Source organism: Perca flavescens, chromosome 17 (assembly GCF_004354835.1).
Source record: "Perca flavescens isolate YP-PL-M2 chromosome 17, PFLA_1.0, whole genome shotgun sequence".
In the NCBI taxonomy this organism is placed as follows: domain Eukaryota; kingdom Metazoa; phylum Chordata; class Actinopteri; order Perciformes; family Percidae; genus Perca; species Perca flavescens.
Window position 1 is genome coordinate 4,108,582 of NC_041347.1, and position 12,615 is coordinate 4,121,196.

At 40.9% G+C, this 12,615-nt stretch overlaps 1 protein-coding gene across 1 annotated transcript in view; it reads right to left on the reverse strand.

Moving 5' to 3' along the window:
- Window positions 1-1,863: 1,863 nt before the first annotated feature.
- The window catches only part of degs1 (delta(4)-desaturase, sphingolipid 1), a 30,211-nt gene continuing 19,459 nt past the window's right edge, over window positions 1,864-12,615 (reverse strand). The window contains exons 2-3 of the mRNA XM_028602855.1: window positions 6,864-7,606; window positions 1,864-4,128 (exon numbers count right to left, since the gene is read on the reverse strand). Coding sequence (XP_028458656.1) covers window positions 3,982-4,128; window positions 6,864-7,606 — 890 coding nt within the window. The 3' untranslated portion in view covers window positions 1,864-3,981. The remainder of the gene's footprint in view (window positions 4,129-6,863; window positions 7,607-12,615) is intronic.

Sequence of the window (12,615 nt, forward strand, 5' to 3'; positions counted from 1 at the left end):
AATATTAAAAAAAAGATCAGATGGCCACCGGGCCTTTGCCTTTCGCGCACCCTCCCTCTGGAATGGTCTTCCATCCAACGTTAGGGAGGCAGGCTCAGTGGATATTTTTAAATCAAGACTTAAAACAGTTCTTTATTCAAAATATTATGGACATGTTTAAAATTCATATTTTTTGAACCATTGTTTTATTGTTTATTTATTATGCATTATCATTCGTTGTTTTATTTCATGTTTTAATAATTTTAACTTGTGGTATTCCAATTACATCCTTTTGTGTTGTTGATTTATTTTATTTTTAATTCCGCCTTTTATATTGGCAAAACTGTAAATTTTCTATTTTGTTGTAAAGTGTTCTGAGACCATGGTCCATGAGACCATATCTCATGGACCATAATTCACTATAAATAATAAATTGAAATTGAAATTAAAGTCAAGATTTGACAGTGTCTCCTGTAGTAGTTCAATTAAGGACTTTTTGTTAATTCATTAAATACCTTAAAAAAGCAAAGCCCATCAGTATCAACAGTGATGTTTTTAGTGTACACGTGTATAAATGTGGACAGGAATTTTGTATTTGGAGGTGTATCAGGAACCTCTGCACACATCACGCTCTCCAAGTGTTTGGTCCTACCTAAACTTGCCTCAGAAGTGAAGACTTCCTGTTGTGTGGACCTGTATGCATCCCCCCATCAAGAGTTTTAGAAATACTGGGGTCTACTGAGGGTTAGGGTTAGGGGTTAGGGTTACATTGAAGAGAAGGCCACCATAGATTCTCCTACACACTCGGTGAGGGTATTCAGTAGGTTGCTAGCTGCAAACTCACCACTAGACGGCATTAAATCCTACACACTGGTCCTTCCATTAAACATATTCAATATTTTCTGTAATTTTTGTCTTTCAACATGAAGGTGTCAGGGGTGTCAAACTATCGGCCCCGTTTTATTTCATGTTTTAATAATTTTAACTTGTGGTATTCCAATTACATCCTTTTGTGTTGTTGATTTATTTTATTTTTAATTCCGCCTTTTATATTGGCAAAACTGTAAATTTTCTATTTTGTTGTAAAGTGTTCTGAGACCATGGTCCATGAGACCATATCTCATGGACCATAATTCACTATAAATAATAAATTGAAATTGAAATTAAAGTCAAGATTTGACAGTGTCTCCTGTAGTAGTTCAATTAAGGACTTTTTGTTAATTCATTAAATACCTTAAAAAGCAAAGCCCATCAGTATCAACAGTGATGTTTTTAGTGTACACGTGTATAAATGTGGACAGGAATTTTGTATTTGGAGGTGTATCAGGAACCTCTGCACACATCACGCTCTCCAAGTGTTTGGTCCTACCTAAACTTGCCTCAGAAGTGAAGACTTCCTGTTGTGTGGACCTGTATGCATCCCCCCATCAAGAGTTTTAGAAATACTGGGGTCTACTGAGGGTTAGGGTTAGGGGTTAGGGTTACATTGAAGAGAAGGCCACCATAGATTCTCCTACACACTCGGTGAGGGTATTCAGTAGGTTGCTAGCTGCAAACTCACCACTAGACGGCATTAAATCCTACACACTGGTCCTTCCATTAAACATATTCAATATTTTCTGTAATTTTTGTCTTTCAACATGAAGGTGTCAGGGGTGTCAAACTATCGGCCCAAGAGCCAGATCTGCATGTCAGACAATGTTATGGGGTTCCACTTCATACATTTATTTTTACATCTGGCTTTGACTTTGAGGACAGACAACTGTCTGTCCACAAGAGAAGGATGCTCTCCCTAAGTGATTTGGGTTTGCGGTCCCTGGTCTAAATGCTGATTCAAAGCCTTCTCTATTGCCAGGAATATCATTGTAAATAGAAAAAAGTAAGTCTTTTTTATCTTCATTTATTTTGTTGGCTTTAAAGTATTCCAAATTAACTGTATTACATTATTTTTAAATTGTGGAAACAGTCAAATCAATAGCAACCCAATGTAATTTTGTTCACGGTTGCCAAGTCTCCAAATTTCAAACTAACACAGAGGACAGCTGCAGCAGCCCTGCTTCTACAACTTAGATACAATAACAAAAAAGGACAATAAAGTGATTAGGTGATTTTTATCAAACACATTTTCTATTCTTGGCAGTTTTTCGATCAAAGAAATGCATTCATAAAATTGAAATTAAGACCACAAACGGCGCAGAGAATTAAAAATAAAGCTCTGAGGCACTGGTGAGTAACACACATTCAACCTTAAACTAACTTGTTATAAACAGTTTGTATGGAAGCACGACAACATGTTGTATAATGGTAGATTAAAGTGTTGATGATAAAGAGCAGTTGGGGAAAAAAAGGTTAACTACTACATTTAACATAAAGCAACCGATGAAACTTCCCCATAAACCCAACACATACGGAGGGATCTTAATGAGTGGATTCACTCAGAGTTCAACTTTGAGACACACACACACACACACACACACACACACACACACACACACACACACACACACACACACACACACACACATTCATGTTGTTGACCTCTAACTGTAGAGTCCAAAATGCAAAATGGAGGAAGACATGTCTTCAGTTAAATAAAATGAATCAATGTGGCAGAATACAAACTGCAAAGCAAACACCTTTGACATGGTTTGCACTCAGTTGTCACACAGGAGTAGATGGTACAACAACCTGTGTGGGCTTATATTATGTTGGCTGTGAAGCTATCTTGATAGCTAATTTATGGGGCTGGTTGCACAAAGACATCTAAAAAACCCATTCCCATCTAAATCTGTTCTGAGTGATAAGTGGTTGGTGACAGGTTGTCAATGCACCCAGGATGCATTGAAATCTGATCACTGAGACCACATTCAGAGGTAGACTAGGGGTGGGGTATAAAAATCAAAAAGAAGCATAGTATCGCGATATTTTCTGTGGCAATTCGATACACAGACGCCAAGTATTGATCTATTATTATATAGGTGTTGGTGTTCGTCTGCTTGACAATCCCATTTTGCAGCAATAAAATTGATAGGAGATGAACAGACAAAGACATTTATCTTTTCTTTTTTTTTTTATAAAGATTTTTTTTTGGGGCTTTTCCCTTTATTATAGGGACAGTGGATAGACATCCACTACAGAGAGAAGGGGGATGACACGCAGCAAAAGAGCCAAAGGTCTGATTTGAACCTGGGCCGCTGCAGGACTCAGCCAACATGGGGCTCTTAACTGTGGTGAGCTAAAGGCCGCCCCAGACATTTATCTTTTAAGATAAAACAGATGTTGAAAAAGTTTCCTTTTGGGGACATCATTTAAAATTGGGAAAAATTTAAAGTTGGAAAAAAGGTAATAAATTGCAATAGGTTTAAAATAGCAGTAATATCGTATCGCGATATCGTATCGTGAGGCCTCTGGTGATTCCCACCCCTAAGGTAGACAGGTCTTGTTTTGCTCCGACTAATGCAAACAGATGCACGTCTTCCAGCAGTCTGTTCATGATTCATTGTTTGCCGTTGTGCAGTGCACATTAACATACCAGCTAGAATTTGGGGGTCGTTTTAAACTCAAGTATTGGACAAATGGAAGAGTGACTTTGATTCATCCTCAGGGCGACAATAATATGTGTACCAAATTTCATAACAATCCAACCATCCAGTTATATGTATTTTACGAACGAGTTAAAGTATAACATTAGACATTTTAAGTTGAAGTATTTGTTTGATCAGAGCCAAAGGCGTTGTGCAACCAGCCCTAGCTACTGCCTAATCACACTAACATACTGAGTTTTTTAATCTAGCGTCTCCAGTTTTTTGTCTTTAGGATAACAAATATCTCTGTTCTCTTCCTGTGGATGAAAAGCACTTTTTCACAATGCCCACCCTTTTTACCCAGGTTGATTGTATTAATATGCAGAAGCGGTTTAGTTTATGGGATGGTGAGCGGGGGGGGGGGGTGTGCCGTTATGGTGGACACTGCAGCTTTGTTCCAGAGAAGCTTTCAGTCAAGTTACTCCTGCTTGACATCTCCGGTCAGCTTCCTCTTGACTCGAGAGTACGGGCTCAGTGCATCGTCCATGATGAAGTCGAACAGGACCTTCAGCCACGATGTGTACTGAGGCAGGTCATCATAATACTCTGCTGCTATCTTCTTCACCTGGAAACCAAGAAGAAACAGAAGAATAGATGTCAAAGAGCCATTTACCCGGATAGCTCAGTTGGTAGAGAGGTTTACTCCTCAACGCAGCAGGCCCGGGTTTTCTGCATGTCTTTCCCCCTCTCTCTCCCCTTTCATGTCTTCAGCTGTCCTGTCAAATAAAGGCCTAAAAATACCCAAAAAAGAATCTTTAAAAAAATAAAAAAGAGCCATTTACACATAATATAAACGATAAATTCATGTTTTAGACATACTGACCATTTTGAAGTCCTATTTTGTTTTCAGGGGTGTAATGATTCTTTCTTTCTTGTGGCCAATCCCCTATTATTCCCCACAAATCTTTTCCATATGGGCTTACAGTATTACTTGTATTTTTCTGTGGCTTTTATTTTGAAACTGGGCTGTTTCGCCTTGCTTCCTTCAACATTAAGTTGCATATTTTTGTTTGTGGAATGTGCTTTTTTATTTATAAGGGATACAATTCCACTAATTAACCCTGACAAGACACACCTGTGAAGTGAAAACCATTTCAGGTGACTACCTCATGAAGCTCATTGAGAGAACACCAAGGGTTTGCATTGTATCAAAACAAGCAAAGGGTGGCTACTTTGAAGAATCTAAAATATAAGACATGTTTTTAGTTATTTCACACTTTTTTGTTAAGTACATAATTCCATATATGTTCATTCATAGTTTTGTTGCCTTCAGTGAGAATCTACAATGTAAATAGTCATGAAAATAAAGGAACACATTGAGTGAGAAGGTGTGTCCAAACTTTTGGCCTGTACTGTACATTCGATGATATGAGAAAAAAGCACTTCGGGATTTCTTTAAACCAAAGAAACTTGTTTTGGGCAAACATTTAGCAAAGAAAAACGGCACATAAAATATTAAATGAAGTTAACTGTTCACACAATACAGTAACGTGAGCTATTTTAATGAGCTGGATACAAGGTTAAACCTCATTAGCTCTGGTGTACCTCGTCCACAGCAATCCCACCAATTGCCCCCCAACCGTCCCAGTTAAGCGTGATTTATACTGGCCGTTCCCAACCTCGCACAGATTAATAGGCCAAGGTCGCACACCACTCTTTTCTTTCAGCGGCGCGCAACAAAGCAGAAACAGAAAGCATGAACGAGCTCCTGGGCAACTGGATGCCAGGAATCTCAGAGTGACTGCAAGTCTCTTTTGTAAACTTACTGGGTTAAGATTAAGGTTCTTTTATGGCGAATGAAAGGCTTGATCCGGCCAAGTAGGTCATTGAATCAAATCAAAGCATTGACGTCAATGCTGCTGCCAGTTCTACCGTTGTTTATCTTTTTCCTTCTTCTTCTTCTTCTAGTTCGTAGAAATAGCAAAGCCGGTAGCATTTCCTCATTAGTGCCACCTCTGTTCAGGAGAAGACTGCAACTAGTGTTGCGACCACCAGCTCAGGTATAAATAGTTTCACCATTTCCATGACGTCACATTTGCGTGCGCCAGCTGGGCTGCGGCCAGTATAATTCACGCTTTAGAGAGTAAATGCCGTAAACATATTCTTTATTTTAAAGAAATCTTTAGTTCTCAGAAAAAAACAAACAGGCCTGCCTTGTTGCACGATCCAAATTTTCTTTAAAACTTTTGAACCTTTTTTTTGTGTAAAGCTTGCTAGCTCAAAGTTTGTTGTTGTTTCCAGAAACAAACTTTGTAAGTTTGAGAACAGCAACACACAGAGAGCAGAAGTGTGGTTGGTTTTGAAATTGGCTGCCATTATAACTGTCTAGGGATGTCACGAGAACCGATACTTTGGTACCAGCTCGGTACCAAAATTCTGAAAACGTGCCAGTACTCATTTTTCCAGGTACCGGGGGATGCAATCCTTCCGTACCTGACGGGGGCAGAATATACACCTAACGTTAAAAATGCTGCCACTAAATGCTGAAGAAGAACACTGCGAAAAACAGTGAATATCTCCCCATCTTCCTGTACGGACTGACCGCATTCAGCTTCTGGCTTTACTTACATCTACAGCAGTGGCTTTCACGACTTCACCTGGAACTCCCAAACCGCAAGTGAGTCTATTTCTCTCTGCCGTTGTCCATCACAACCTAACGTGTGCTCTGATAGCGCTTGTTATTGGACCTCTATAACATCAGTTAACTTTAACCAGCCCAGTTCTTTGTGAAAAACAACAGCAGAGAGAAACAGACGTAATAAACATGCTTGCTGTCTGGGAGTTCCAGGTGAATTCATGAAAGACGGTACCGTACACTGGCGTGTGGTGATGACTGGCTTCAAAGCAACGGGCTGTGGGGTCCATAAGACTGACGTTTTCGTTTTTATAAATCACGCTCTCCTTGCCCCCTCCACTCCACACCATAAGACAAAGTTGAAACTAAAAGAAAACCCTGAAAGAAGAGTGACATGACGCTTAATTGTATTGTTAACACATAAAGCTAAATGCTTTCTTTAAGTTCGATAATTAGGCCTTCCATGACATACTGTATTTATGACCGGTTATGTTGTCTAGGTTAATGTCAAGTTGCTATAACACAGAGATTGTTGTCTTGGTTACTGTCAAGTTTTTTGAATGACAACCTAATGACAACAGTCCTAAACATTTATAAAGACTTCTTCATGTTCGTGACAGGTGTCATGTCATGGTAATTATGGTGTCATTCATGTCAGTCTTATGCACACCCCTTAAAAATAAAGTGTTACCCAATGATCTCAATATTCACCCAGCTGTACTAACCATGGGCAGCCTGCGTCCTGGGATGCTAGGGAAGTCATGGTGCTCATTGTGGTAGCCCACGTTGAAGGTGAGCAGGTTCAGGGAGCCATAGTAGGAGTAGGTCTCATGGCCCTTGAGGAACATGTAGTGCTCAGCTATGAAGTGACCAGAGATGGGGTGCAAGCCCATTCCCAGCAAGGAGCCAGCCAGCATGTAGACCACAGGCTTAGCCCCCCACAGCCAGTAGAGCAGAATGTTAAAGGTGAGCTGGACGGCCAGGTTGGTCACCTCCAGCTGAGTGATGGGTTTGGGGTTGATGCAGAGGGGCCGGATGGCATAGAATAAGGGCTGCAGAATAATCCAGATGAATTTCCGGAAACGCGTGCAGAAGAACCAGCCTTCAAACTCAGTAGGGATGTCTACATCTACCCCGTCTCCACCCAAGTAGCGGTGATGATCCAGGTGATAGCGTTTGAAGGAGGCAGAGTAGGGCAGACCGATGGGCAGGTTGGCAAACATGGCAAAGTAGCGGTTCCACATGGCCTTGTTGTTTCCAAAGGCCGTATTGTGGGAAATCTCATGAATAGCAAGGGTCATTGAGTGGTTGATACAGCTGCCAAAGGCATATGTCCAAAACAAAACCCATTTCCAGTCCAAGTCTTTAATCAAGTAGAAAGCTAAAAACTGTATAGCCACCATCATGCACACAATCCATTTCAGCCTTGGGTCAGGACCCATCAACGACTTGATTTCTGGGTATTTGGCTGTAGGAGAGAAACAAGAGACTTCAGTTAAACTCAGGAAAGATTTATATGCTGAAAATTAATGTGTTACAACTATGAGAATTAGAATACAATATGAAAATTGCAAAAGAAATTGTCAGTGAGTGACCAGTAATTACAAACTACTATGATAATTGACTTCATAAATCTTATGATTTTTATATTTATCAGTTCTTAGAACTATAACTATACAGTGAAGTATTGTATGCATGCTTTAAAAAAATAAACTGTTGGATATCACCTGAAAATAATGGTTGTTTTAACAATTGTGTTATTAAAGTTATTAAAATTAAAGATGCACATTGCTGATTTTGCTATAGACATTTATGTTCTTAGATGATCTTTGATCACCATAAAAGATCATCTAAGAACATAAACGTTATAGAAATATTAACTAGTTGGGAGGACAAGTTTGACATTTCAAGGAGCAATTGAGCTCTGTTGTGTTACAAGCATAGACTGTAAAAAAGGATGTCTTAACTTCCTTCCACTGTAAACAAGCGAATCTAAAATATCCTGGATACGGGCGCTTTCATCTTGTAATTTTGGAGTCCGAATCTGTGCAGTAGTGATTAGGCGGTGGAGCCACGGTATCAAAGTCCCGCCCATACACCCGCCCAACCAATCGCAAGTTAATCACAGCTGTCAATCATGACATTTCATTTTATTCTTTCAGTGGAGAACATTTTCAGGTATAACTAAGTGGAGCGGATAGTGACAGAGAAGTTAAGAAGAAAAGAGGAGAGGAAAACAGAGTGACCTCCAAATATGTCTGGTCATGTTGGTGTAGATTCAGCCCGTATCAAATTTTGAAACTGCTAATTCATTTTGGTAAATAGTCATGTAAGACTAGTGGCAGACAGCTCATATATTGTGACTTTTGGCTCTCCTTTCTAACTGGGGCAGTAATGGAGACCTAGGCTGTAACTATGCAGTAAATCCTTTTATCAAATCTTTGTTATCTTATGTACTGATGGGTGAACAGTAAACATGTAAGGGCATTTAAGGTTACTTGCTGAAGAAGTCATTCAACCCCAGGCCTTTTCCACATGTTAAGGCGTCACATTTTAAGACTGAGTAGTAAACCACCAGACTAGTAGGGTAAAATGTCTACAAGCCAGTGCAACATACAGGGTTCGTACACCTTTTCCAAGGGCAAATTCAAGCACTTTTCAAGCACTTTCAATGTCTATTTTAAAGCTTTTTCCAGCACCTTAAACCACCGTAAAATATATACCAATACATAGTCAATTATTATTTAGTGTTTTTGTCAGATTAAAAGACATAGTACTACAGCCTCTTACAGTGTAAGGTGGTACACAAAGTTCATTATACTAATTTGAGGCTGTCTCGGATTTACCCCAATGTATCTGACTCTTGTGATATGTGCAAGCATTCCCCAGCTGACCGTTCCCATATGTTCTGGTTCTGGAAATCTTCAAAACTCTTAGCACAGCATATAACACTGTTATCTCTCCTGAACCTCTCTTGGCTTTGTTTGGTGCCCCTTTGCAGCCTTTTTCTTCCAAAGTCATACAGACCGTTCTTGCCTTTGCCACCCTGCTGGCCAGGCGTCTCATACTCCTTAACTGGAAAAACCCTCAACCTCCATCTCATAGAAGACAGCTATGGAGAGGAGCACTGAGTGGGAGGATCGGAGCCAATCAACATGCAGCTGGGTCATTCTGGGTCAAAATCCAGGAAAAAAAGGTGGTGCACCCTCTTAGATTTTGCTCAAAGTTGATGCTACCATTTATGTCTAGGTTTCACACTTTTTTCCAAATCTAGGGCATGCTGTACAAACTTGTAATGGTTCAGTCATATTGACATGTTTTTCTTCCAACCTAAAAAGTTTCGGCTGCCTATGAATGTCCAAATATTGCTTCCCAGATAATGTGATTTTCAGGCTGTAAAACTGAAATAATTTCAAGGGCTAAAAATATGAAGACAGGATTTGAACAGAAATATTTCACAGGCCTTGGTTTTGGGACACATTCTTGATATATATACAAGGTTTGAACAACATCTGAGACCATTTTAACCCAGAAGACTGACCTGCCTGGTACCTGCCTGATAAATAGCCTATATTAATTGAGAAAAAAAAAAAAAAGTACTTCATTGCCAAGACATACATTTATCTACTGGAATAGAGCAGTGTAAATATTGCATAAGGCCATCCTCAACCTTACAGTAGGCTACTTGTATGACACGATTTCTGTTCAACAATCAACAATTGTTGTTATGCACCGGGCTAACGTTTCAGGTTTTAATTTGCGGGTAGTAACTTTACAGTTACTGTGATGTAACTTTGGCTATGTTCACTGCATATTCCACAAATGTACGTGCCATAACGGACATGCAATGCTAACATTACATTATCACACCAAGAACTCTCAGTCACTTAGCCTCCAAATTCCTAGCTAGAAGTTACTAGCGTAAACAAATAGGCGCTAACTGGCGCCAACGTGTACAGTAGGCTACTTCAGGTGGCTTACTTGAAACTTAGGGCGTTTTCACACATACCTCGTTTGGTCCGGACTTTCGGACTTTTTAGTTTGATCCGAACCAAAATTACAGGTGTGAAACCTCCCCCGGACCGCAGTCCGGATCAAAAGACCAAATTTTGGTCCGATAAAAAGAGGTGGTCTTGGTCCGGACCAAACTGAACCATGGTCCGGTTCGTTTATAGTGTGAAAGCATTTTTTGGATGGTTCGGACTTTTGGACCAAATACAAGAAGCTCTGGCAGGCTCTCCTTGTGTTACAAGACCGGGGAAGCTCCTTTAAGGTGCTTAGTGAGAAAGAGTGACGGTGAATGCGTTCAGAGAAGACAGCTGTCGGCTATCAGAGCAGAGAATACATCAGCAGTTTATTTGTTAAGAGGTAAATGTACAGCGTAGGTTTCAGTTTGTCTCTGAATAAATGCTCCAGAAAGAAAGTTCCCGTGTCTTGCTTCTCAACATCACAACAAAAAGGGCTGCGGCAGTAGGGGGAGAGCAGCAGTCAGTAGGGGCAGAGCAGCAGTCAGTAGGGGGTGAGCAGCAGTCAGTTGGAAACTTCAATACCATTTATTTGCCAGGTGTCCATGATGCTTACGCAAGGTAGCGTAACCGTGACCAATCGGCTATCCTAATCTTAAAGGAACACGCCGACTTATTGGGAATTTAGCTTATTCACCGTAACCCCCAGAGTAAGACAAGTCGATACAAACCCTTCTCTTCTCCGTGCGTGCTATAACGCTGTCTGACGGTTCCAGCATTAGCTTAGCCCAGCACAGATCCTGCAGGTAACTGGTTCCAACTAGCCTACTGCTCCGAATTGTGACAAAAGTGACAAAATAACGCCAACATGTTCCTATTTACATGTTGTGATTTGTATAGTCACAGCGTGTACAATAAACAACGTATCATGAGACACAGCCATCTTCTAACAGTAAACAAACCGGGAACTATATTGTCAGACAGGCTTGCATATCACTCCGCCCAAGTACTATATTCTTCCGCTTGAGAATATAGTTCCCGGTTTGTTTACAGTTAGAAGATGGCTGTGTTTCATGTTACGTAGATTTTTGTACACGCTGTGACCTTATAAATCACAACATGTAAATAGGAACATGTTGGCGTTATTTTGTGACTTATTCGGAGCAGTAGGATTGCTGGAACACTTCACCTGCATGTTCTGTGCTGGCCTGATGCCGCTGGAGCCGTCAGACAGCATTACAGCACACACAGAGATGAGAAGGGTATGTATCGACTTGTCTAACACTGGGGGTTACGGTGAATAAGTTACAGTGGGGGAAATAAGTATTTGACCCCTTGCTGATTTTGCAGGTTTGCCCACTTACAAAGAATGCAAAAATCTACAATTTTAATCATATGTACATTCTAACAGTGAAAGACAGAATCCCAAAGAAAATTCCAGAAAATCACATCATATGAATTTATTAAAATTGATAACCATCTGATGAGGAAAAACAAGTATTTGACCCCCTGGACAAACAGCATGTTAATATTTTGTAGAAAAGCCATTATTGGCCAGCACAGATGTCAAACGGTTTTTATAGTTGGTGACAAGGTTTGTGCACATTTCGGCAGGGATGTTGGCCCACTCCTCCCTGCAGACAGCCTCCAAATCATTCAGGTTCCGAGGTTGTCGCCTGGCAACTCGAATTTTAAGCTCCCTCCAAAGATTTTCAATCGGATTCAGGTCTGGAGACTGGCTAGGTCCCCTTGGCTGAAAAGCACCCCAAAGCATGATGTTGCCACCACCATGCTTGACGGTGGGGATGGTGTTCTTTGGGTTGTACTCTGTTCTTTGCCCTCCAAACACGACGAGTTGAGTTGAGGCCAAAAAGTTCTATTTTGATCTCATCTGACCACATCACCTTCTTCCAGGCCTCTTCTGAGTCGTCCAGGTGGTGAATGGCGAACTTCATGCGGGCCTGTACATGTTTCTTCTTGAGCAGGGGGACCTTGCGTGCGCTGCAGGATTTCAATCCATGACGGCGTAGTGTGTTACCAACCGTTTCTTTTGTAACTGTGGTCCCAGCTGCCTTCAGTTGATTCATCAGTTCCCCCCCTTGTGGTTTTGGGATGATTCCTCACCGTTCACATGATCAGGGACACCCCACGAGGCAAGATCTTGTGTGGAGGCCCAGACCGAGGGAGGTTGGCGGTGGTGTGGTGCTTCTTCCATTTCCTGATAACTGCACCGACAGTTGATCTTTTCTCTCCAAGTTGCTTTCCGATTCTCTTGTAGCCCATCCCAGCCTTGTGCAGATCAACAATCTTGTTCCTGATGTCCGTGAGAAAGCTCTTTGGTCTTGCCCATGGTGGTGATGTTGGATGCTGGTTGTTTGGGTGTTGACAGGTGTCTTTTATACAGGTAACGAGGTGAGGCAGGTGTATTTGATGTAGATAATTGGTTCGGATTGGGGCTGTGTCTTAAAGAAAGACTAACTGGCTTGTAGGAGCCAGAATACTTGCTGTTTGT